We start from the raw sequence: 26,415 nt of genomic DNA, 5'->3' as shown, positions 1-26,415 counted from the left end.
CCCCCCCCCTCTATTGTAATAATAGGTTGGTGGCCAGTGCGGCCCCCCCCTCCCTCTATTGTAATAATTCGTTGGTGGCACAGTGTGCGCCCCCCCCCCCTCCCTCCCTCTATTGTAATAATTCGTTGGTGGCACAGTGTGCGCCCCCCCCTCCCTCCCTCTATTGTAATAATTCGTTGGTGGCACAGTGTGTGCCCCCCATCGGCCCCCCCTCCCTCTATAGCATTAACAACATTGGTGGCCAGTGTGCGGCCTCCCATCTCCCCCCCCCCCCCATCATTGGTGGCAGCGGAGTTCCGATCGGAGTCCCAGTTTAATCGCTGGGGCTCCGATCGATAACCATGGCAACCAGGACGCTACTACAGTCCTGGTTGCCATGGTTACTTAGCAATAGTACAATAGTAGAAGATTCATACTTACCGGCTGCTGCGATGTTCGTGTCCGGCCGGGAGCTCCACCTACTGGTAAGTGACAGGTCTGTGCTGCGCATTGCTAAATGAACTGTCACTTACCAGTAGGAGGAGCTCCCGGCCGGACACAGACATCGCAGCTCCCAGGTAAGTATGAATCTTTTACTATTGTACTATTGCTAGTAACCCGCTGCCACCAATGATCGGGAGGGGGGGGGGGGGGTAGACGGGAGGCCGCACACTGGCCACCAATGTTGTTAATGCTATAGAGGGAGGGGGGGCCAATGGGGGGCGCACACTGTGCCACCAACGATTTATTACAATAGAGGGAGGAAGGGGGGGGGGGCGCACACTGTGCCACCAACGATTTATTACAATAGAGGGAGGAAGGTGGGGGTGCACACTGTGCCACCAACGATTTATTACAATAGAGGGAGGAAGGGGGGGGCGCACACTGTGCCACCAACGATTTATTACAATAGAGGGAGGAAGGGGGGGGGCGCGCCTGAGGGGTTAATTGTGCTGATCACGGCCCCCTGTAAGAGATCGGATGCTGCTAGGCAGCAGGGGGCAGTCATGTACACAGTTTGTAGTATATTCTAACTAGAAGCGTCCCCATCACCATGGGAACGCCTCTGTGTTAGAATATACTGTCGGAAATGAGGTTTCACGATCTAACTCATATCCGACAGTATATTCTAACATAGAGGCGTTCCCATGGTGATGGGGACGCTTCAAGTTAAAATATACCATCGGATTGGAGAAAACTCCGATCCGATGGTATAAAAGGGACTCCAGACTTTACATTGAAAGTCAATGGGGACGGATCCGTTTGAAATGGCACCATATTGTGTCAACGTCAAACGGATCCGTCCCCATTGACTTGCATTGTAATTCAGGACGGATCCGTTTGGCTCCGCACGGCCAGGCGGACACCAAAACGACTTTTTTTTCATGTCCGTGGATCCTCCAAAAATCAAGGAAGACCCACGGACGAAAAAACGGTCACGGATCATGGGAAAACGGAACCCCATTTTGCGGACCGCAAAAAAATACGGTCGTGTGCATGAGGCCTAAGGTATATTAGGGACATTCTAGATTTAGCGTTTTCAGATTCCAATTATATATTTGTGTATAACAGAAACCGTTAATTTAGGAGTTTTAGTGGCTTTATTGGGCAGTTCTTTACAACAAAAATGATACTGTAAAATGTTGTGGCATAGTTGTGAATATTTATCATATTAATGTTTGTCTCCCCCCCCCCAGAATCAGAAGCTTAAAATCACTGCTCCAAAGAGAAGAGCCGTCTGTCTTATGATGTTGGCTGCATTTTTAATGATTAATTTTAACCCACTAAGGTAATTATTGTAGCTTGGGCAGGTCTTAGAATTACTGTTCTTTCACACAATTTCATTTAATAGAGAATGGTTTAGCTAGCAAATATGCTTACCTCCACCTGAAAAAAGCTGTAAAGGTAGTCTCACTTCCACCTGTTGTCAGGCAGGTGATCCATCCCTGGTAACAGAGGCACAGAAGATGGATGAGAGGAAGTGGGGTTTGTCAGAGCTAGCTGAGATCATGAGCCTGATAAAACAATTGCTTTTACACTGCTTCTGCACATCACATGAGCCTCCTATCTGTCTGTAAGTGTGCTTTATCCCTTCCTATCTATTCTGTGAGCTCCAGAAAACAAACATAGTGGGAAGTAAAGGAAAGGATGTCACAACAGTACAGTGCTGTCAGAAAGGATATACCCCCTGCTTCTGAGTGAAATGCATCTAGCTGTGCAGCTGAAACAGCAAATATTTTGGCTGAAAGGAACATTAGGGAAGCCCAAACATAATGTTTCGTTCACAGTTGTGTTTGTACAAAGAAGCACAGCCATTATGCAAACTTTTTTTTGGAAAACTCAGATATGCTTTAAGGCTCACTTTACACTAGCCGACCGAGCAGGCAGTTATCAGGAAGGGACCTTTGCTTCCTAAAAATTGCCCACTTGTCAGTGGAGAAAACACTGAATTTACATGCAGCAATCACTTCCACTGTATGGGGACGAGCTATGGCTACTGCCATCACTTGCCCTCATACAGATTCACAGTTTTTGTGCAGCAGATTGCTGTTTACACAGCACAATCTGCTGCCCAGAAACATGATTTAATGTGCTGCATAAATAATTAATTATCCAGATGAACAAGCATTTTGCTGATTTATACGGTGATTGGTGTTAAATTTACACTGGAGTGAGCGTTCACAGTAAAGTTCGTTCCTGATAATTGTGTGGTGTTAGGCTACTTTCACACTAGCGTTCGGAGCGGGTCCGTCTGATGAAACATCAGACGGATCCGCTCCTATAATGCAGACGTTTGCATCCGTTCAGAACGGATCCGTCTGCATTATAACTTAGAAAAATTTCTAAGTGTGAAAGTAGCCTGAACGGATCCATCCAGACTTTACATTGAAAGTCAATGGGGGCGGATCCGTTTGAAGATTGAGCCATATTGTGTCATCTTCAAACGGATCCGTCCCCATTGACTTACATTGTAAGTCTGGACGGATCCGCTTGCCTCCGCACGGCCAGGCGGACACCCGAACGCTGCAAGCTGAACGCCGCCAGACTGATGCATTCTCAGCGGATCCGCGTCCACTGAGAATGCATTAGGGCTGGACAGCTGCGTTCGGGGCCGCTTGTGAGCCCCTTCAAACGGAGCTCACGAGCGGACACCCGAACGCAGGTGTGAAAATAGCCTAAATCTGCCATCAGCCAGGTCTCAAAGACAGCTGGTGAAAGTTAACAGTCACAGGATTTCAGTAGTGTATTAAACTTTGTGCATGTGTGTATTTAAAGGTGTATTCTGCATCAGTTATAAAGGATCACTAAATGTAGAAAATACACAAAAAACACTATCTCCCTTCATCTCTGTCTCATAATTAAACTCTAACATTATTAACCCCTTAAAGTCTGGGCCAATTTTTATTTATTTATTTATTTATTTATTTATTTTCCTCCCCACGTTCCAATAGCCATAACTTAAAAAATTTCCATTCACATAGCCATATGAGGGCTTACTTTTTGCGGGACAAGATGCATTTAAGGCTACTTTCACACTAGCGTTCGGAGCGGGTCCGTCTGATGTTTCATCAGACGGATCCGCTCCTATAATGCAGACGTTTGCATCTGTTCAGAACGGATCCGTCTGCATTATAACTTAGAAAAATTTCTAAGTGTGAAAGTAGCCTGAGCGGATCCGTTCAGACTTTACATTGAAAGTCAATGGGGGACGGATCCGCTTAAAGATTGAGCCATATTGTGTCATCTTCAAACGGATCCGTCCCCATTGACTTGCATTGTAAGTCTGGACGGATCCGCTCGCCTCCGCACGGCCAGGCGGACACCCGAACGCTGCAAGCAGCGTTCAGGTGTCCGCTCACTGAGCGGAGCGGAGGCTGAACGCTGGCAGGCGGATGCATTCTCAGTGGATCCGCCTCCACTGAGAATGCATTAGGGCCGGACGGCTGCGTTCAGGGCCGCTCGTGAGCCCCTTTAAACGGAGCTCACGAGCGGACACCTGAACGCAGGTGTGAAAGTAGCCTTAGTGGCATCATTTCATTTGCCATATCTTGTATTGGAAACTGTGAAAAAAAAAATTGTTGGGTAAAGAAATGGTTTTTGGGGTTTTGATATTACACCATTCACGTTGCGCGAAAAATGAAATGATATCCTTAGGCCATGCACACGGCCATGTTCCGCGGCCGTGAGTGGTCCGTGGTATGCCGGCCTGGATTCCTGCTGTGAGCAGGAGCGCACAGCGTTATTGGTTGCGCTTCATGCCGCCGCTGCACTACAGTAATACACTCATATAGATCATACGAGTGTATTACTGTAGTGCAGCGGCGGCATGAAGCGCACGGCGTCATAGCAACCAATGACGCCATGCGCTCCTGCTGTCAGCAGGAATCCAGGCCGGCATACCACGGACAGCTCACGGCCGCGGAACACGGCCTTAATCTGTAGCTCAATACGATTACAGCAATACTGTATTTGTGTATTTTTTATTTTTTTTTTGTACTTTAAAAAAGATAAATAAAAACCATTGAAAAAAATTTAACTTTTATTTGCATCACCATTTTCTGAAAGCCATATTTTTTATCTTTTCATCTACAAAGCTGTATGAGGGTTTGTTTTCTGTGGGACGAGCTGTAATTTTTATTTGTACAATTTTTGAGGTACGTGTGACTTTTTGATCACTGTTATTCAATTTTTGAAGGGACAAGGTGACAAAAAAATTGTGAATCATGTGTTTTTATTTCTTATACAGCTGGCACCCGCCATGTATGGAGTGGGCTTAGTGCAGCAGCCCTCTCCTTACGAGTCCTCGCATATAATGTCATACATGGACGTCATTATGCTTCAAGGAGTTAAATAATTTTTTTTCCATGTGCCTCATTATCCCAGCCATGCCATCCTCCTCCTGAGTGTCTGCTGTAAGATATCTGCTGTGTTCATTGTAGAATTTCTACAAGGCTGCTTGCAGGCTTCCAAACAGCGTGGGCAAGATTATCTCAAGTTTACATTTTCCTTTCTTTGTTTAGTGCAGGGGTGGAAAAGCGCGCTCTCCTCTACATATGCGGCTCGCAGGGGAGCGGGCCAGCTATTTCTGTACTAGGGATGTCGCTCGCAGGTATCGACATATCAGCAGCACAGGGGAGAAGGAAGCAGTTCCCCCCTCCCACTGTGCTGCTGCCGCTGCCACCAATGAGAACACAGAGGGGAAGAGAAGGGGAGGGGCTGTGGCCACTGCCACCAATGAAGTTAATTCACTCATTTATTCAAATACAGGAGGCGGGTGCTAGCTGCAGAATCATATAGCCCGCACCCAACCTCTATGAGAGGTAGCTGAGATCCGCAGCAGTTTTATTAAAGTACTGATCATGGGGGTCTTATCTGACATAGGGGTAGTATGAGCTCAGATAAGACCCCCAAATCCTCATCAGACCCCCAAAATAAGCCTCCCAGTGCTCACATAAGACACCAAAAATCAGACATCCCATGCTCACATCTCCCCTATGTCAAATCACCCCCCCACACATGATCTCAGAATGGGGGTGGGGGGGTCGTCTGAGCATGGGCGGTCGTCTGAGCATAGGGCGGTCATCTGAGCATGAGGATGTCATCTGTGCATGGGCGGTCATCTCAAAAATCTTGAAACACATTGTGAAAAACAAAGATTGCCATTAAGCTGTCTACATTACAGGTAGGAAAGGTGGTTTAAATGCACTTTTAAATGTTTGATAACTCAATTGCAGTAATACTGTCGTGTGCACGCATATTTGTATAAATGTATAGCTTGTGGCTCCTGGCAGTCATACTTTTTTTTTTTTCTGGCTCTTTGTGTCTATAAGGTTGGCAACCCCTGGTTTAGTGTTACTATAAGTGTTTGCCACCCTCATTGCATCATAAAATCTTAGCTACAAATTTTTTTTTTGTTTTTGTTTTATTGTTTTGTTTTTTTAAAGTCATGTTTTACTTTCTACTCTTTCTATAGTATTTTGGAGTATAACCCAGGTCCCTTTGATGTGGAGGTGAGTCTTCCTCGACCACGTAGTAGAAACTTGCTTGCATTTTCACCTGATAGCATGAATATAAAAGACAAAGAAATTTCACCACCGAATACAAGGTAATTTCATTTTGTGCTTTGTTCTGTAAATATGTTTTTATATCTTTTTTTCAAAAGCTTTATAAATGGAATGTAACATTGATGTCTAAAATTACCAGTTGTTTTTTTTTTTTATCCCGTTTTTATGTTAAACATACAGTTGCATTTCAATAAATTATAAAATCATTGAAAAGTCTTTTCCGAGACCTTTTTACAGATGACCTGTCCTATTGATAGTTCATCAGTATTTGATTCGTGGGGGTCCTACACCCTGGACCCCCACTGATCAGCTGTTTTGAAAAGGCACCGATGCTCCTGTCAGCGCAGCTGCCTTCTCACAGCTCACCAAGCACAGCACCATACATTGTATAGTGGCTGTGCATGGTATCGCGCTTGGCTGCACCTAGGTCACGTGACAAATAAACGTGTCATCATTGGCCTAGGAAAAGCATGACGCTCACAGGAACGCCACTGCCTTCTCAAATAGCTGATCGGCGGGGATCCCAGTTGTTGAACCCCCACTGATCAGATACTGATGCCCTGTACTAAGGATAGGTCATCAGTAATTTAGTTCAAGTCTTTATTTCTTTTATTGTTGATGATTATGGCTTACAGCTAATGAAAACCCAAAAGCTATTATTTCAGAAAATTAGAATATTGTGAAAAAGTTCAATATTGTAGACTCATGGTGTCACACTCTAATCAGCTAATGAACACAAAACACCTACAAAGGTTTCCTAAGCCTTTAAATGGTCCATCAGCCTGGTTTAGTAAGCTACACAATCATGGAGAAAACTGCTGACTTGACAGTTGTCCAGAAGACAGTCATTGACACCCTGACGCAAGGAGGGGAAGCCACAAAAGGTCATTGCTAAAGAAGCTGTCTGTTCAGAGTACTATATCCAAGCATATTGATTCAAAGTTGAGTGGAAAGAAAAAAAGTGGTAGGAAAAGGTGCACAAGCAATAGGGATAACCGCAGCCTTGAAATGATAGTCAATAAAAGGCCATTCAAGAATTTTGGAGAGATTCACAAGGAATGGACTGCGGCTGGGGTCAGTGCTTCAAGAGCCACCGCACACAGACGTGTCCAAGACATGGGCAACAACTGTCACATTCCTTGTGTGATGCTACTCATCACCCAGTCTTACCTGGAATGAGGAAAAAATGGACTGGATTGTTGCTCAGTGGTCCAAAGACATGTTTTTGCATGAAAGTAAATTTTGCATTTCATTTGGAAATCATGGTCTCAGAGTCTGAGTGGAAAAGAGTGGAGAGACACACAATCCAAGGTGCTTGAGGTAAAGTGTGAAGTTTCCACAGTCAGTGATGGTTTTGGGAGCCATTTCATCTGCTGGTGTTGGTCCACTGTGTTATATCAAGTCCAAATTCAGTGCAGCCATCTACCAGGAAATGTTTGAGTACTTCATGCTTCCTTCTGCTAAGAGTTTTATGGAGAGACTGATTTAATTTTCCAGCAGCACTTGGCACCTGTCCACGCTGCCAAAAGTACCAATAGCTCATTTAATAACCACGGTATCACTGTGCTTGATTGGCCATGGAGTTATTGGGGTATTGTCAAGAGGAAGGTGAGAGCCACCAGACCCAACAATGCAGACAAGCGGAAGGCTTTTATCAAAGGAAGATTGGCTTCCATAACTCCTCAGCAGTGCCACAGGATTATCGCCTCCATGCGACTCTGCATTGATGCAGTAATTCATGCAAAAGGAGCCCCGACCAATGCATATACTGTACATACATTTCAGGAACCCAACCTTTCTTAAAAAAATATATTTTTTAATTGGTCTTATATAATAATCTCATTTTTTGAGATACTGACTTTTCAGGTTTCATTAGCTGTAAGCCATAGTCATCAACATTAAAAGAAAGAAATGCTTGAAAGAGATCACTCTGTTTGTACTGAAACTATATAATATGAGTTTCACTTTTTCAATTGAATTACTGAACTAAATCACCTTTTCGATGAGTTATTGATATTTAGTGATATTCTATTTATCTGTATTCCATGTCATTATCTATGGTTAAAAGCAACCCTTATTTTTTTATAGATGTCATACTGGCCACTGATCCAGATTCAGGTGTCCATGTGGTTGCTGGAAAGCATAGTATAACATAGCAGAACAGAATAGTATAAATATTTAGCAGATTTGCCCTTCAAGGTAGTAGAACTGTAATGGTGGCCACATTAGGCTGTGTATGAAGCCTAAACCCAGCCCCCTCCCCTCTCCTCCTAAACTTCCTGGTTCACGTGCGCTAGTTTTAGAGGGGGGAGAAGGGATGAAAATGAGCTCTTAACAAGCTCTACCTCTAATGCCACCAGAGGCCTGTGTCCGGGTCAGGGGAGAACTAACTCTGCTTAGGGAGAGAGCACCTTAATCAGTGTGAGGAGACTTATAGGCCATACACATTCCTCTAGAATTCTGAGTTCCCCCTGGACCCGGACACAGGCCTCTCACCCAGTTAAGCCAGTACTCTCTGCTCTGCACTGATGAGGGGCAATCACCCCGAAACAGCTGTCTGCAGATGTATTTAATATCCACGTCATGTCTCAAGGCTTATTTTAAGAGCTGAACATTGACTTATAGATTAGCTGCCTTGCATCTGGTGGCATTAGAGGCAGAACTTGTTAAGAGCTCATTTGCATCCCTTCCCTCCCAGAATTCCAGAGATGCGTGTATGGCCCATAAGTCTCCTCACACTGATTAAGGCGCTCTCTCCCTAAGGAGAGTTGGTTCCCCCCTTACCCGGACACAGGCCTCTCACCCAGTTAAGCCAGTACTCTCTGCTCTGCACTGATGAGGGGCAATCACTCCGAAACAGCTGTCTGCAGATGTGGTGCTGGTTTATTTAATATCCAAGTCATGTCTCAAGGCTTATTGTAAGAGCTGAACATTGACTTATAGATTAGGTGCCTTACATCTGGATGCATTAGAGGCAAAACTTGTAAAGAGCTCATTTGCATCCCTTCTCTCCCAGAATTCCAGAGTAGCGTGTATAGACTATAAGTCTCCTCACACTGATTAGGTGCTCTCTCCCTAAGGAGAGTTAGTTACCCCCTGAGAGGGGGGAGAAGACATGCCTGCAGCCTGACACATGAATACACTGTTTCTATACGTGTGTGTGTGTGTGTGTGTGTGTGTGTGTGTGTATAATTATGGTCTACTATTACAAGTGTTTTCACTTTTGCTTTATTTTGTCCACTAGTAAAGATGTGCCTAATAGCATACATTGTGAACGGGTGGTAAGAAATGTTTATTTTGTCAGCTCTTCATGCTTACATCAGGTAGCTGTTTTTTTTTATTCTTGCACTCTAGACATGAAAATCACATCTCAACTGAAAAGGCCTTGATGGTTGTGAAAGAGGATCCACTGATGTACATTCCTCCTCCTCCTCCTCCTCCTTGCAGACCACATGTCAACCAGACAGAATCCCTTAGGTTAGGAGAGCAAAAATCTCACTTTTAATTATGCGTGAAAATATTTTACAATCAAGTTATCTTAGTCGATAAAGTAGGTATATAATATTTATGAACTGAAGGTATATATATTAGTTGTGACTCTTGCAATCATTTAAAGGGTAAAATCAGATCTGGTCTCTAATAGGTAGGTCAATTATGCTAAAGCTTAACTGCACTTAAGACTGTTTCTTAAAGGGTTCTCTGGCCTCATGCACACGACCGTTGTTTGGGTCCGCATCCGAGCCGCTGTTTTGGTGGCTCGGATGCGGACCCATTCACTTCAATGAATCCGCTGTGCGCATCCGTGGCTCCGTTCCGCGGCCCCGCTAAAAAAATATAATATGCCCTATTCTTGTCCGCGCTTTGCGGACAAGAATAGGCATTTATATTGCCGGCGCCCGTTCCGTTCCGCAAATTGCGGAAGGCAACACGGACGGCTTCCGTTTTTTGCAGACGCCAAAAAACGGCACGGTCGTGTGCATGAGGCCTTACCCCGTTGTTGGTATCAGATCATCTGACCTGAAAAATAGGGACTTGGGGCAGAAAAATGCACTGTTTGGGGTACTTAATGTGGAATGCAGATAGAATGTTCATTATGTTACTGGAGAACCCTTTTAAAGGTATTAAGGGGCACATTTATTAAGACCAGCTTTTTAGACGCCGGCCTTAATAACGGCCCGTAGCTGGTGGTGGATCCGCCGAAGTTATGAAGAGGCAAAGGCCTCTCCATAACTACGGTGCATCCAGCGCCAGTTCTAAATGTAATTAGATTACATTTAGACTGTTTTCTATGACTAAAACAGGGCTAAAAAATGGTAAGGAGACAGGCCTATCGGTCCGTCCCCTTCCCTGCCCACGGCCACAATTTTTTTTTTTATGGCTTCTTTGTTGTTTTTAACCCACTATAAATTATAAAAATATAATACAGATCTCAGTTTTAACCCCTAACATTAAAATTGGAGAAAGTTTAGCGAAAATGTCACTGTTTTTTTTATTGTAGATTTTGATGCTATGTCTCAGGTATAGTTGACACAAACCTAGGGAGCCTTAAAAAGGTTCAGTACCTTTTTTATTACTGATAATCTGTCCTTTGGATAGATCATCAGCATCTGATCAGCGGGGGTCCGACACCCGGGACACCTTTCGACCAGCCTTCTTGCTGTTTCCTGCAGGCCAGTGACGTCACGACTATTATCACTGGCCTGGGTGCTGCTCAGCCCCATTGAAGTGAACGCTCCCAGGCCAGTGATAATAGTTGTGACGTCACTGGCATCTGGGAAACGGCGAGAAGGCTGTAGTGCGGGCTCCCGGGTGTCGGACTCGCTCTGTTCAGATGCGTTGGTTAGATCATCAGTAATAAAAAGGTGCCAAACCCCTTTGAGCGCATTTTAACCTTTCAAATTAATTGACCTGTCTATGGATAGTGCTGCGATAGCACACCATGCAGATAGAAAAATAATGCAAATCTTAATTAGAAATGTATCTGCGCTAACTAGCTCTAAACCACCTAATCGAGCTCAGAAATTCAGACAACCTGCAAATACATGCATGGGGAAAACGTGAATAAATGAAGGCTAGGGATGAGCGAATCGACTTGCCCGTCATTACAAGATCCACTAAACCTTTCTAGGTATTGTTGGCCTTAGGGATGAGCGAATCGACTTCTGATTAAACATCCGAACTCTATTTGCATACTTTGAATACTGTACAGAGTGAGAGCTCCGTACAGTATTAGAATGTATTGGCTCAGCTGAGCCAAAGTTATTAGTTTGCGAAGTCTCGCGAGACTTTGCATAATAACTTCATAAATGAATTTCTGCTGTAAATTTTTTTTTTCCCAAACTCTGGTTCGGTTCCAAGGTACTACTTGGAATCGAACCAGAGTTCGGGAAATATTTTTTTACAGTAGAAAATTATTTTTGGGCGCATCCGCGTCCTCCTCATCATCAAGCGATAATGAGCCTCCAAGGCGGTGGAGACACGGCCAGGCGGATCGAGGGGACCCCCATGCTAGGTACCCTGTGGCCCACCCTAGTACGAGCAGCTCTGGGGCTCGTACTAGTTTTCCGGCCCACCAGGTCAGTCCATCTGAGCCCCCTTCAGGTGAACTTGGCTGGTGTACCCCAGAGCGATTTGAGCCAGTGATTACTGATTTTGTTGGACAACCAGGAGTCCAGATTTACACAGTGGGCTTCACTGAATACGACTTTTTTTAGTCATTTTTTCAGTGACCAACTGGTAAATGTAATGGTGGAGCAGACGAACCTGTACGCCCAACAGTTCGTCACTCAAAACCCGGGCTCCTTTTTGGCTAGGCCCGGTGGCTGGACCCCGGTCAGTGCAGCCGAGATGAGGACATTTTGGGGCCTCGTGCTGCACATGGGCCTAGTCAAGAAACCTAGAGTCAGGCATTACTGGAGTGGGGACATCCTCTACCAGACCCCACTCTACAGTACGGCCATGACACGCTCCCGGTTTGAGGCCATCCGGAAATGCCTGCATTATGCAGATAATGCAGCATGTCCCCCCCGAAGTGATCCTGCCTATGACCGCCTGTACAAAATCAGGCCGGTCATCGATCACTTTGGGGCCAAATTTTTGGAGGCCTACGTACCTGGAAGGGAGGTCGCGGTTGATGAGTCTCTCATTGCGTTCAATGGGAGACAAATTTTGTGCCAGTATGTTCCCTCAAAGCGGGTGAAGCTGTACAAACTTTGTGAGAGTACCTCAGGGTACACTTACATGTTTTGTGTGTACGAGGGGTGAGATTCCCGTATTCAACCACCAGAATGTCCCCCCACTCTGGGTGTTAGCGGGAAACTTGTGTGGGACCTTATGCACCCACTGCTAGATAAGGGTTACCACCTTTACATGGATAACTTTTATACTAGTATCCCCTTGTTCCAGTCCCTCGCTGCCAGATCCACGTCCGCTTGTCGGACGTGGATCAACGCGGCCTCCCTACCCACCCCCTCCAGGTACCTATCCTCAGGGGTGAGACCCGTGCCCTTACCAGTGGAAACCTGCTGCTGGTCAGATATAAGGACAAGAGGGATGTCCTTGTACTGTCCACAATTCACGGTAACTGCATCACCCCTGTCCCTGTGCGAGGTACCGCGCAACGGTCCTCAAGCCCGATTGTATCGTCGACTACAATCGGTATATGGGAGGAGTTGATCTCTCTGATCAAGTCCTCAAGCCATATAACGCCATGCGCAAAACGCGGACATGGTACAAAAAAGTTGCGGTCTACTTGGTACAGGTTGCCTTGTACAACTCTTTTGTACTGTTCCAGTGCACTGGCAACACAGGGAAATTCCTGCAGTTCTATGAGGCAGTCCTCAAGGCCCTGATCTATTCTGACCGGGAAAGAGCAGGCCGGAGTACCTCGGGAACTGGAGGCACCCGGATCGTCCCTGGCCAACACTTTCCAGGTGTGGTCCCCCATACTGGAAAGAAGGGACGGGCCCAAAAAAAGTGCAGAGTGTGTCACAGGAGGGGAATACGGAAGGACACCACTACTCAATGTGACACATGCCCCGATCATCCGGGCCTCTGCATTATTGGTTGCTTTAGGGTGTTCCACACTTCCATGGAGTACTAAATTTATAATCCCCTTTTCCAAACTATGGTTCTCAAACTTGAGACACCAAAAATAATTTGTTCAAAATGTTCGAAAACTAAAATAATAATTAAAAAAAGTATACAAATTAGGTATCGCCGCGTCGGTAATAATCTCCTCTATAAAATTACCCCATAACCTAAACCCCCAGATTAACACGGTCCAAAAAAAATGCAAAAAAATAATTTTTTTGTCACCTTACAGAACAAAAAGTTTAATAGCAAGCGATCAAAAAGTCATATAGCCCCTAAAATAGTGCCATTAAAACCATCCCCCAAAAAATGAGCCCCTACCTAATACAATCGGCAAAAAAAAAAAAAAGACTCATTATTGAAAAATACCCCATGACCTAACCCCCCAGATTAACACGGTCCAAAAAAATAAAAACGGTGGCAAAACTGCTATTTTTGGCACTTTTCCATTTCAACCCGTTTTTTCTGGTAACAAAGCAAGGGTTAACAACCAAACAAAACTTAATATTTATTACCATGATACTGCAGTTTACAGAAACGCCACATTTGTGGTCGTAAACTGCTGTATCACTAAAAGGCAGGGCGCAAAACGAAAGGAACTCTGTATGGTTTCTGGAAGGCCGATTTTGATGGCACCATGTCCCATTTGAAGAACCCCTGATGCACCCCTAGAGTAGAAACTCCATAAAAGTGACCCCCATCTAAGAAACTACACCCCTTAAGGTATTCAAAACCGATTTTACAAACTTTATTAACCCTTTAGGTGTTCCTCAACAGTTAATGGCAAATGGAGATGAAATTTCAGAATTTAAATTTTTGGTAACCTTACCTCACAAAAATGTAATATAGAGCAACCAAAAATCATATGTACCCTAAAAATAGTCCCAAGAAAACCGCCACCTTATCCCGTAGTTTCCAAAATGGGGTCACTATTAGGGAGTTTGGGGTGTTTCTGTAAACGGCAGAGTCAGGGCAATAAAGATACAGTCTTGTTTGGCTGTTAACCCTTGTTTTGTTAGTGGAAAAAATTGAAAATTTGGCAAAAAAAATTAAATTCTGAAATTTCATCTCCATTTGCCAATAACTCTTGTGGAGCACCTAAAGAGTTAACATAGCTTTTAAGATCAGTTTTGAATACCTTGAGGGGTGTAGTTTCTTAGATGGGGTCACTTTTATGGAGTTTCTACTCCAGGGCTGCATCAGGGGGGTTGAAACAGGACATGGTGTAAATAAACCAGTCCATAAAAATCAGCCCTCCAAAAACCACACAACACTCTTTTCCCTCTACGCCCCGCCGTGTGGCCGTACAGTAGTGTACGACCACATATGGGGTGTTTCTGTAAACGGCAGAGTCAGGGCAATAAAGATAGTCTTGTTTGGCTGTTAACCCTTGCTTTGTTAGTGGAAAAAATGGGTTAAAATGAAAAATCTGGCAAAAAAATGAAATTCTGAAATGTCATCTCCATTTGCCAATAACTCTTGTGGAGCACTTAAAGGGTTAACATAGCTTGTAAGATCAGTTTTGAATACCTTGAGGGGTGTAGTTTCTAGAATGGGGTCATTTTCGTGTGGTTTCTATTATGTAAGCCTTACAAAGTGACTTCAGACCTGAATTGGTCCCTAAAAATTGGGTTTTTGAAAATTTCTGAAAAATTTCAAGATTTGCTTCTAAACTTCTAAGCCTTGTAACATCCCCAAAATATAAAATATCATTTGCAAAATGATCCAAACATGAAGTAGACATATGGTGAATGTAAAGTAATAACTATTTTTGGAGGTATTACTATGTATTATAGAAGTAGAGAAATTGAAACTTGGAAATGTGCAATTTTTTACAAATTTTTGGTAAATTCTTTTTTTTTTTATAAATAAAAATGATTTTTTTTTACTTCATTTTACCAGTGTCATGAAGTACAATATGTGACGAAAAAAACAATCTTAGAATGGCCTGGATAAGTCAAAGCCTTTTAAAGTTATCAGCACTTAAAGTGACACTGGTCAGATTTGCAAAAAAATGGCCTGGTCCTTAAGGTGAAATAAGGCTGTGTCCTTAAGGGGTTAACTTTTACTGGATACATTTAAAAACGGAATACATAGAACCCCAAACAGATACTAACACATTTGTGTACACAATACATCAACAACAAATATATCCTGTGCCCACACAAATGTATAATGATATAGTGTACGAACAATTACTCAGAACTCAGCAAGGGCAATTTGAGTAAACTCATCTGCATAATATATATAACATTATAATACAGAAAACCATGGTTGTGACCATAACTCACGGTTAGTTGATACCAGTCACTAGGTGCCAGGCAGTCTTCAGGGGTAGCAACCAACAGATGGGGTGGGGAAGATGTTATATCCCTAGGGTGACTCTACAGGTATCCCTGCCTAAAAGCGGAGCACCCGCCCCAAAAGGGGCGACTCCACTTATCGGTGGCTAAACCCTGAAAAGCCCTGGATGTCCCTGCTGAAATCTTCTCTTTCCGGCGTGTTTCCCCAGGTGGGGGTATCCACGTGGTTCATCAGGGGAAAGAACTTGCAGCAAACAGGAGATGAGCAAATGCTGCCAGTTACTAAACCAGATGCTCTAATGGTAGATACACAATATATGTGGGCACCTTTTAAGGCTCAAGACATTGTGGGCGTCTGACGTCACTTTACCCCACTTCCGGTCACTTGATACATACATGGCATTAAAAATAAGTAGATACAACTCATTATAGGAACAAACTTAATACAATAATGCCCCAAGTATTACTATCGATACCTTCGCTCTGTGTTACTTATAAATAGCAAAGAGCACTAGACCATGGGTAATCCGGTGTGAAGACCAGTGGAACACACTGGTGGAACGCCAGAAAGGTGACACGCATATGCGTTCCAAAAGCCGGAAGTTCCTTGCTGAATGAGCAAACTAAGCCCGGTCTCGGAGCACACATTGCGCATGACTCGTCAACACGTTAGAGCGCGATAGGATACAGCTAGAATCGTGCTCTACGTCTAAGGTACCCCTCTGAGCCATATGTGGTCTACAGTTAGGGGAACAAATCAACAGACAACCAATATAAACCTGTCCACACAGCCTGTTGATAATTCAATTACTGATATCGACTCCTCTGACAGCGAAAAAGTGACCGGTACAACTTTTAGGTCAAAAATACAATCTAGGGAAAGGGGTAAGAGAAGATGGCGAATGAGAGGAGGAAGGAGGGAATAAGACAACAGGGCAATGTGTCAATTCAACACCCACCACTAGAATCAAGGTCGGGGCAAATGCCCTCGTCTGGAATATCTACTTCATCCTCCTCTTTTTTAGAGGGAGGGATGGGTTCCTTTCCCTATCAACTCGGAGAAAGGGAGGGTGGGGCTGTACAAAAACAGGGGAAACCCAAATAAATCTACAGGAGAATCAGATTGTGAACTTATCATCCCATGGACTTACTCCAACAGTTGACAATCAATGTCCTCTGTGCTTTGGACCCTTTACCTCTTTGAAAGAAAAAAGTACAAAGATGTCCCCCCCTCAGGAGAATCCTGCCTTGGATATATTCACAAACTTGGTTGTTGAACAGATTGAGAAAATCCCTGAATATAACTCTAGTGGTACTAACAATCTTGCTAAGAATGAAATGATGGCACTAAAGTCCTTGGAAAATGATCCTACTTTGGTCTTCAAACCTTCTGATAAAGGAGGTAATATAGTCTTGATGGACCATCAAGTATACTGTAAGATGTGCCTCAACCTTCTTGATGACAAAACCTGTTAAAAGGTCTTGGAACAAAACCCCACCCCTGATTGTCTGATTACACTTGAGTCTACTCTGCTTCAGGCTTTTGAAGACAAGATTATCTCTTGTGATGAACTAAAATTCATGACATCTAAGCATCTCCAGGTGCCCACTTTTTACGCACTACCTAACATCCATAAGGGGCTTTCTCCCCTAAAAGGCCGCCCCATTGTGTCAGTCGTTTATTCCATTACTCAGAATGCCAGCATCTATATAGACAAGATCCTCCGTAGCTTTGTGGTCTCCCTTCCCTCGTATCTAAGGGACACGACGGACCTAATGCAAAAAATTTATAACATTATGGCAGACAAGAATTTTTTTTTTTAGCCTCCATAGATGATACTTTGGAGAGAGTTCAGAGAAGAGCTACTAAACTAGTACATGGATTGCAGGATAAAACTTACCAGGAAAGATTAAAGGACCTTAACATGTATAGCTTGGAAGAAAGACGAGACAGAGTGGATATGATGGAAACTTTTAAATACATAAAGGGAATGAACAAGGTAAAAGAGGAGAGAATATTTAAAAGCAGAAAAACTGCTACAAGAGGACATAGTTTTAAATTAGAGGGGCAAAGGTTTAAAAGTAATATCAGGAAGTATTACTTTACTGAGAGAGTAGTGGATGCATGGAATAGCTTTCCTGCCGAAGTGATAACTGCAAATACAGTGAAGGAGTTCAAGCATGCATGGGATAGGCATAAGGTCATCCTTCATATAAGATAGGGACAAGGGCTATTCATAGTATTCAGTATATTGGGCAGACTAGATGGGCCAAATTGTTCTTATCTGCCGACACATTCTATGTTTCTATGGAAGCACTTTGTACCAGCATCCCGCATGAGTGGCCTTCAGGCTGTGGAACATTTCCTCAAATATAGGGGCACTCATTTCCAGGCATATAACCTGTTAGTTCCTACCATTTTACAATTTGTGCTTACGCATAATTATTTCTTGTTTGAGTCCCGGTACTACCACCAGCTCGGGGACACGGCAATGGGGAGCCCCTGTGCCACCAGTTATGCCAATTTGCTCCTGGGCTGGTGGGAGGATACCATGGTTTTTGTGGATGACCTTGAGAAATTCATGTCTCATGTTGTCTTCTGGGGTCGCTACATAGACGACATTCTGATTTTGTGGGATGGTGACATGAAACTGTTTAAAAGCTTTGTTCAACGCCTAAATATCAACACCATTGGCTTTAGATTTAGGTACGAGATAGAACGACAAAGTATTGTGTTTCTTGATATCCGTATTTCTAAGACCAATGGTAAACTACATACCACCACTTAACGAAAACCAACATCTACTAATAGCCTGTTACAGTGGGATAGTCACCATCCCTTGAGCCTAAAAAGAGGCATCCCCAAGGGACAATACTTGAGAACTCGAAGAAAATGTTCATCCAATGAATCATTTCGGACTCAAGCAGGAGATGTTAGATAGGTTTATTCAAAGAGGATATCCCATTGAAGTCCTTTAGAGAGGCGTTCAATCATTCTCTTCATAGAGACAGGCAATCCTTGCTTACTCCACAGACAGATCCCGTCGTCACTAATAATACTATGAGAATTGTTGGCACTTAAGAAACCCAGAATAAAAAAGTTCAAGGTATTCTAAAACAATACTGGGGAATATTACTATCAGACCCAGACCTGGGGGACTGTATTCCTCCTAGACAACTCATCACTTATAGGAGGACAAGGTCTCTCAGGGACAGACTAGTACATAGTCATTACAAAGCACCCTCTCAGACAGACATGTTGCTCAGTAGAAAATCCTGTGGAACTTTCAAATGTGGACAGGATTGTATTTGTTGTCCCCTGATTTGGAAATCCACAAGCTTCCAGAGTCTCTCCACCAGTAAAACCTATCTTATGAGAGACTTTGAAAACTGTAGAACTCAAGGTGTTATATACTTATGTACCTGCCCATGTCCTCTGAGTTATGTTGGTAAAACTAAGAGAGAACTACGCCAGAGAGTGGGGGACCACATTGGTGACATCAAGAATCTGAGAGACAAACCGATAGCAAGACATGTCTTGGAATATCATTCTGGTAATTTTAGAGTCTTGCGATTTCAGGTGATTGAGGTGGTGCGTAAATCGCCAAGAGGTGGGGACTGGGACAAAAGGATTCTGTGTAAGGAGGCCCAGTTGATTCACCGCCTCATTCTCTTGCTTCCTGTAGCTATTCTGCAGTTTTTTTTGTTCTGTGTTATTCATATTTGATTTCTGTAAAAAAAAAAAAAAAAGGGGGACCCAAGCAAGTGTATGGGTTGGGAATCCTGTATACCCATCATGGCCAAAAATGGCTTGCTTCCGTACACAATTATCTGAAGGACACCCTGGGCTTATACAGTATATAATCTTTGTTTAAAATACTGCCCAGGTTGATTTTGGTTGTCTGTTGATTTGTTCCCCTAACTGTAGCACCACATATGGCTCAGAGGGGCACCTTAGACGTAGAGCACGATTCTAGCTGTATCCTATTGTGCTCTAACATGGTGACGAGTCATGCGCAATGTGCACTCCTTGACTGGGCTTCTTTTGCTCATTCAGCAAGGAACTTCCGGCTTTTGGAACGCACGTGTGTATCACCTTTCTGGCGTTCCACAAGTCCTCACACCGGATTACCCATGGCCTAGTGCTCTTTGCTATTTATAAGTAACACAGAACGAAGGTATCGATTGTAATCCTTGGGGGCATTATTGTATTTAGTTTGTTCCTATTATGAGTTGTATTTACTTATTTTTAATGCCATGTGTTTATCATGTGACCGGAAGTGGCGTAAAGTGACATCAGACGCCCACAATGTCTTGAGCCTTAAAGGATAACTGTCATATTTTCATAAAAAATTTTTTTTTTAGCATATGTTACTGCTGCAGCAGCATTATGCATAAAGCAATCTTTAGTTTCTTCACTTACCACTCTTTTCCTTGAGTTTTCCCCTTAGTTACGGCTGTTTTGAATCCTACATTATCAGGGTCTTCTCAAGATGGCTCCTCTGCCAGTTCTCTGAGGCCAAAACTGCATTCCGTCAGGTCACATGCACACTTGCTGTAGCCAGCAGCTTGCTGCCAGCCAATCAGATTTGATTACTGAGAGACACGCCTCCTCACTCTGAAGCCTAATGCAGGAATGCAGTGTGAAGGCCCGCCCCTCTGTCTTCCTAGCCGGAGACAGATGAGCCATAGCAATGGTCTTTTAAGGGAGTAGTGGAAAGGGACAGGAGACATTAATGAAAACTTTTATTATAAGGTAATTACAGATCTTTTGGCAATCATTGACAGACTAACTCAGTTATACATGCCTTGCTCTAATAAACTAGCAAATAAATAAAAATATGACCGTTATCCTTTAAAAGAGGCACCATTCTTAATGGTGGTGTGCTCTTTTTATCCTGGAGCCCACATATATTGTGTATCTACCATCAGACCATCTGGTTTAGTAACTGGCAGCATTTGCTCATCTCCTGTTTGCTGCAAGTTCTTTCCCCTGATGAACCACGTGGATACCGCCACCTGGGGAAACACATCGGAAAGAGAAGATTTCAGCAGGGACATCCAGGGCTTTTCAGGGTTTAGCCACCGATAAGTGGGGTCGCCCCTTTCTGGGCAGGTGCTCCGCTTTTAGGCAGGGATACCTGTAGGGTCACCCTAGGGATATAACATCTTACCCACCTCATCTGTTGGTTGCTACCCCCTGGCCTGGCACCTAGTGACTGGTATCAACTAACCGTGAGTTATGGTCACAACCATGGTTTTCTGCAATATAATGTTAGATATTTTATGCAGATGAGTTTCCTCAAATTGCCCTTGCTGAGTTCTGAGTAATTGTTCGTAAACTATATCATTATACATTTGTGTGGGCACAGGATATATTTGTTGTTGATGTATTGTGTACACAAATGTGTTAGTTTCTGTTTGGGCTTCTATGTATTTCGTTTTTAAATTTATCCAGTAAAAGTAAAATTTTCGTGGCTATTTTTCAGTGATATAATGTCCTCAGACAGGGCAGCATAAACCTGGGGGCAGAATCCCTTGTAATAATTGCTGATACCTGTCAGTATTGGCAAAGCAATGTGCCTAATTTTGTTTTAAATCAAGTAGTTTGTATTAAAGTTTTAACAAAAGTAAAACATGCAAAGGCAAAAACCACTCCCTACTTTGTTTTCTGAATATCTTATAACTGAGTGAAACTTGTTCATCATGGTTCTGCTGCCGCAAGGAACCTCCATTCCAAGGCCTTTCCATCCGTGACTGGGAATTTACTGAGCTATTCTTGGATCATCCTTGTGATATATGGGGATCTCTTATGTTTATGTAGACCAGTGGTCGGCAAAGTGCGGCTCGCGAGCCACAAGCGGCTCTTTAGATCCTTGAATGCGGCTCTTTGGTGCGGGCTGGCGGGTGGGCGGCCGCGCAGCCATATCGCGCCGCTCAAGCTGCTTGCAAAATGTCCGTCATGCGCCTCCTGCCCCGTCTGTCTGCTCCTTCCACTTTATGAATGAAGCAGGCAGGCGGGGAAGGAGGCGCTGATGGAGGGTGAGATGTCACGCTGCGCACAGCAGCAGAAGGGCGGGTAGCGGCGCTCTAGTTCGGCTGCCCACTGCCGGCCATGTGAGGAGTGGTGAAGAGGCCGCCGCTCAGGAGGAGCGAAATGTCCTGCAGCAAAAAGGTAGGAGCTGCCCCCGGTGTGTGCACAGCACCGGGCACTGCACCTGCCCCGCCTCAAGTGTCCCTGCCTCCTCCCTTCCCCCCACTAATACATTACTTTACTTACTAGAAGGCACTTATGGGGGATATCTGTGGAGGGCACTTATGGGGGATATCTGTGGAGGGCACATATATAGCTTCGTATGCTATATATGTGTCATCCACAGATATCCCCCATAAGTGCGTCATCCACAGATATCCCCCATAAGTGCGTCATCCACAGATATCCCCCATAAGTGCGTCATCCACAGATATCTCCCATAAGTGCGTCATCCACAGATATCCCCCATAAGTGCGTCATCCACAGATATCCCCCATAACTGCGTCAGCCACAGATATCCCCCATAAGTGCGTCATCCACAGATATCCCCATAAGTGCGTCATCCACAGATATCCCCCATAAGTGCGTCATCCACAGATATCCCCCATAAGTGCGTCATCCACAGATATCCCCCATAAGTGCGTCATCCACAGATATCCCCCATAAGTGTGTCATCCACAGATATCCCCCATAAGTGCGTCATCCACAGATATCCCCCATAAGTGCGTCATCCACATTACATCCACATCTGCAGACAAGTTTATTAATAAAAGTAAAAAATGATAAAGATAAAATGAAATAATAATCAAGATCCAAATAAAAGAAAGTACATATAAAAGTATGTAAAAACACACTCTGGGCTCATGCCCACGAATGTAAGGGCGCCGTGCCTGTGCTGCGGACCGCAAATAGCGATCCGCAATGCACGGACACAGACCATGGGGCAGCTGCATGAGGATTGCGGACCCATTCACTTGAATGGGGTTCGCGATCCGCATCCGACTGCCCGCACCGCAAAAAAGTAGCGCATGCTGAAGTGAATGGGTCCATGATGCGGGCTGCACACGGCCATTCACTTCAATGGGTCCAGGATCCAGGATATGAGTGCTACAGTGTGCTTCCCTGGTGCTTCTGGCTGTGCTTCCGCACCGTGCATGCGCTCATATCCCGGATCCTGGACCCATTGAAGTGAATGGGTCCATGATGCAGGCTGCACACGGCCAGTGCCCGTGTATTGCGGACCCGCCGTATGCTGCCTGCAATATGGCAACGGCCCTAATAGTCCTCACTGGTACTGTTGATGCAATATTTTAGGTTTTAAAAATGTGCCTCTCGAAAGAAATGTCAATCATGGTTTTGTCGATATTTGGCTCAGTTGACAAAAAAGTTTGCCCACCACTGGTGTAGACAATAGCAGAATGCAAGCTTCTAGCCAAACTGTGCTTAATCGCTTGCCGTCACACTAACGCCGAAAGGCGTGAGTGCGGCGGCTCACTCAAGTCTCGATGATGCCAATAGGTGTCATCTCGTGAGACCCGAGATTTCCTGTGAATGCGCGCTCACAGGATCGTGCAGTTCAGAAGTTCAACTACAGCCTGCCGGCAGCGATCATTGGCTGGCAGGCTGTAGATTTTTAAAAGATCCAATCAAAGAGGTATGTCAGACGCTATTTTGTAAATAGCATCTGATATACCTGCTACCTGGTCCTCTGGTGGTCCCTTTTGCTTGGATCAACCACCAGAGGACACGGGCAGCTCTGTAAGTAGCACCAATCACCACACATACACTACACCCCCCCCTGTCACTTATTAACCCCTGATCACCCCATATAAACTGCCTGATCATCCCCCTGTCACCCCCCTGTCATTGATCACCCCCCTGTAAGGGTCCCTCATCACCGCCAGGTAGTCAGCTACTTGTTAGGTAGTAAGCGCCCAGCCCACCGCTTCGCAGTCACTGATTAGTCGCTGATTAGCGTCATCACTGTCGCTAATCAGTACTAGTACTATTTAGTATCTGTAAGTGATCAAGAAAGATCGCAATCAGATCTATATAAGTACATTAGGGTCACCTTAGGCCCTACAAAAAATGCAGTTTTTCTGATCACTGCAAAAACACCGTAAAATCGCTTCGCCGCTATAAAGATCACTTTTGAGCTTTTTGGATCTTTATTAGCGATCGCAGCTTTACTTCACAAGCACTCCTTTTTACTAGGCAGGTTTGCTCTTTTTCCTGGGTAGTCTCAGAGGAATACCCCCTAAATTTATTTATTCCAAAATGTCAAACAAGGCGTATTCCGCTGAAGAGGCCTACAGGATTCTGGCCGTGATGGATGAATGCGATGGGGACGCCTCACCCGCTGATTCCAGTGGTTCAGTATATGAACCTGTAGAGACCAGTGGCACTCAAACCGCTAGCGAAGATGACGAGGTTGAGGTCACTGCTACGGTCAGGCGTACCCGATCCCATGTCAGTGTTCTGCATACCCCGCATGATGAGCCTTATTTGCAGCAGAGTGGTGCTAGCCCTGATCTTTTTTATGGTGCGGCATACACCAGCAGCGCAGCACATCCTGGACCTTCTACCAGCACTGCCGTATTCCCTGGTGAAGTGGCGAGCACCAGAAGGGCAGTTCAAGCTGGTACGGTGGCACGTGCAGTAACTCCTCCGTCGCAGCCACCACGTTCACAGGCCCATAGAGCCCTTAGTCTCCCAGAGGTGCTGGCAAACCCTAATTGGCACTCCCCTGCTTCCGCCGCACCCGTATTGCCCCCTTTCACCGCCCAGTTTGGAGATCGCATGGAGACAGCTCATTTAGGATCGGCCCTTGAGTTTTTTGAGCTGTTCTTCACCGCGGATCTCTATGACTTAGTTGTGGCAGAAACCAACCGCTACGCCACAGACTATATAACCGCCAATCCGGAAAGTTTCTATGCCCAGCCTTACCGGTGGAAACCAGTCACAGTTTCCGAATTAAAAATTTTTTTGGGCCTTATCCTCAGCATGGGTTTAACTAAAAAAAAATGTATTGCGGTCCTATTGGTCTAAAGACCCAATACATTACATGCCCATGTTCTCTGCTGCAATGTCCAGGGCACGTTTTGAGGTCATCATGTGCTTTATGCATTTCGCTGACAATAAAACCTGTCATCCAAGAGGCCACCCTGCTTATGACCGGCTCCACAAAATTCGGCCCCTCATAGACCATTTGTCATCCAGATTTGCAGATGCGTATACACCCAATCAGAAAATCTGCATAGATGAGCCCCTAGTACATTTTACCGGGCGCCTTGGCATCAAACAGTACATCCCCAGCAAGCGCGCCTGGTATGGGGTCAAACTGTATAAGCTCTGTGAAAGGGCCACAGGCTATACATATCGTTTTAGGGTCTATGAGGGAAATGACTCAAAACTAGAGCCGGTCGGATGTCCTGACTACCTGGGGAGCAGTGGCAAGATTGTCTGGGACTTGGTGTCACCCTTACTCCACAAGGGGTACCACTTATACGTGGACAATTTTTACTCAAGCGTGGCCCTCTTTCGGCACTTACATCTAGTCGGAATTCAATGCTGTGGCACCGCGCGACCTAGTCGCCGGGGCTTCCCCCAACTGCTCGTTAATACCCGACTTGCACGGGGTCAGAGGGCTGCCCTGTGTGACCAAGAACTGCTCGCGGTGAAGTGGAGGGACGTTTACCTTCTGTCCACCATTCTCGCAGACACAACTGTCCAAATTAAAAGGGCAACTGGAGTCATTGAAAAAACCCCTCTCTGTCCACGACTATAACCTTCACATGGGAGGGGTGGACTTCAATGACCAGATGTTGGCTCCCTATTTAGTGTCCCGCCGCACCAGACGCTGGTATAAGAAGGTGTCTGTTTATTTAATTCAATTGGCTGTCTATAATAGTTTTGTTCTCTACAGTAAGGCTGGGAGAACAGGATCCTTCCTAAAATTCCAGGAAGAGATCATTTCGGAAATCCTGTATCCAGGAGGGTCCGTGCCCCAAGTCCCTAATGTAGTGAGCCGGCTACATGCCAGACACTTCCCGAGTGTCTATCCTGGTACCCCAACTCAACGTTCCCCAAGAAAAAGATGTTGTCTCTGTAGCAGGGCTGGAATAAGGCGGGACACCACCTTTTTTTGTCCTGACTGTCCTGTCCAGCCTTCCCCATGCATAGGGGAGTGTTTCCGCAAGTACCACACACAGGTACACTATTAGTGTAGGGATTGCGTGACACAGGACAGGCACACAGGAGGCTTAGGGCCCTTTCACACAGAGCTGCCACAAACCTCTCCTTTAACCTGGGACAAAGTGCATAATGTACTTCGCTACATCTCTGGGCGATTTGCGCTTTGCACATTGTCCCATGGGGAAGGAGAGGTTTATCCTCTAAAGGTAAAAAAAATAAAAATCACAGGTAAGCAAAAAAGTTAATGTTCTGTTTCAAATGTTTATATAAAGTTAATGTTAATAAATTTATTGCGTTGCGGCCTGGTTTTTTTATTTATATTTTTTATTTCTTTAACCTTTTAGGTGGACCAAGCGATCAACCAGCTACAGCACTGATGTGCATTCTAACAGAAGCATTGCGCTGCTGTCAGATTACACAAAAGTCGGTGTATGCGGCGCTGCAAGACAAGATTTCTCCTCTGCAGTAAAAAATGTAAAAAAATATACGTTTGTCGAGGCTTATGAGCTGAGGGGCGGTGTTCATATGCTTTGGCAAACACTTTGTATAAATATAAAAAAATAAAATTTTCTGGCAATGATTTATTCATCCACATCGATTGGGCATACGAGCTGAGTTGGTTTGGATGTTGGGCGGAGCTCCTATGTCCTGGCAGACGCCTTTCCCCTCCTTTTTTTTTTTTTGCACATTTTTTGGCAGAGATTTTTCATCCACATTGATTGATGCAAATGAAGAAATCTGTGCCGTT

General features: G+C 44.7%; 1 protein-coding gene across 2 annotated transcripts in view; it reads left to right on the top strand.

The window, feature by feature from the left end:
- Positions 1–26,415, top strand: part of ATF6 (activating transcription factor 6) — a 465,865-nt gene that overhangs the window by 300,603 nt on the left and 138,847 nt on the right. For both annotated transcript variants that reach the window (XM_040407064.1, XM_040407063.1), the window contains exons 9-11: positions 1,677–1,768; positions 5,954–6,085; positions 9,399–9,521. In XM_040407064.1, the coding sequence (XP_040262998.1) occupies positions 1,677–1,768; positions 5,954–6,085; positions 9,399–9,521 (347 nt within the window). The remainder of the gene's footprint in view (positions 1–1,676; positions 1,769–5,953; positions 6,086–9,398; positions 9,522–26,415) is intronic.

This window comes from Bufo bufo, chromosome 9 (assembly GCF_905171765.1).
Source record: "Bufo bufo chromosome 9, aBufBuf1.1, whole genome shotgun sequence".
NCBI classification, from domain to species: domain Eukaryota; kingdom Metazoa; phylum Chordata; class Amphibia; order Anura; family Bufonidae; genus Bufo; species Bufo bufo.
Note: the sequence above shows the minus strand (reverse complement) of the source record. Positions and strands in the feature narration are given on the sequence as shown.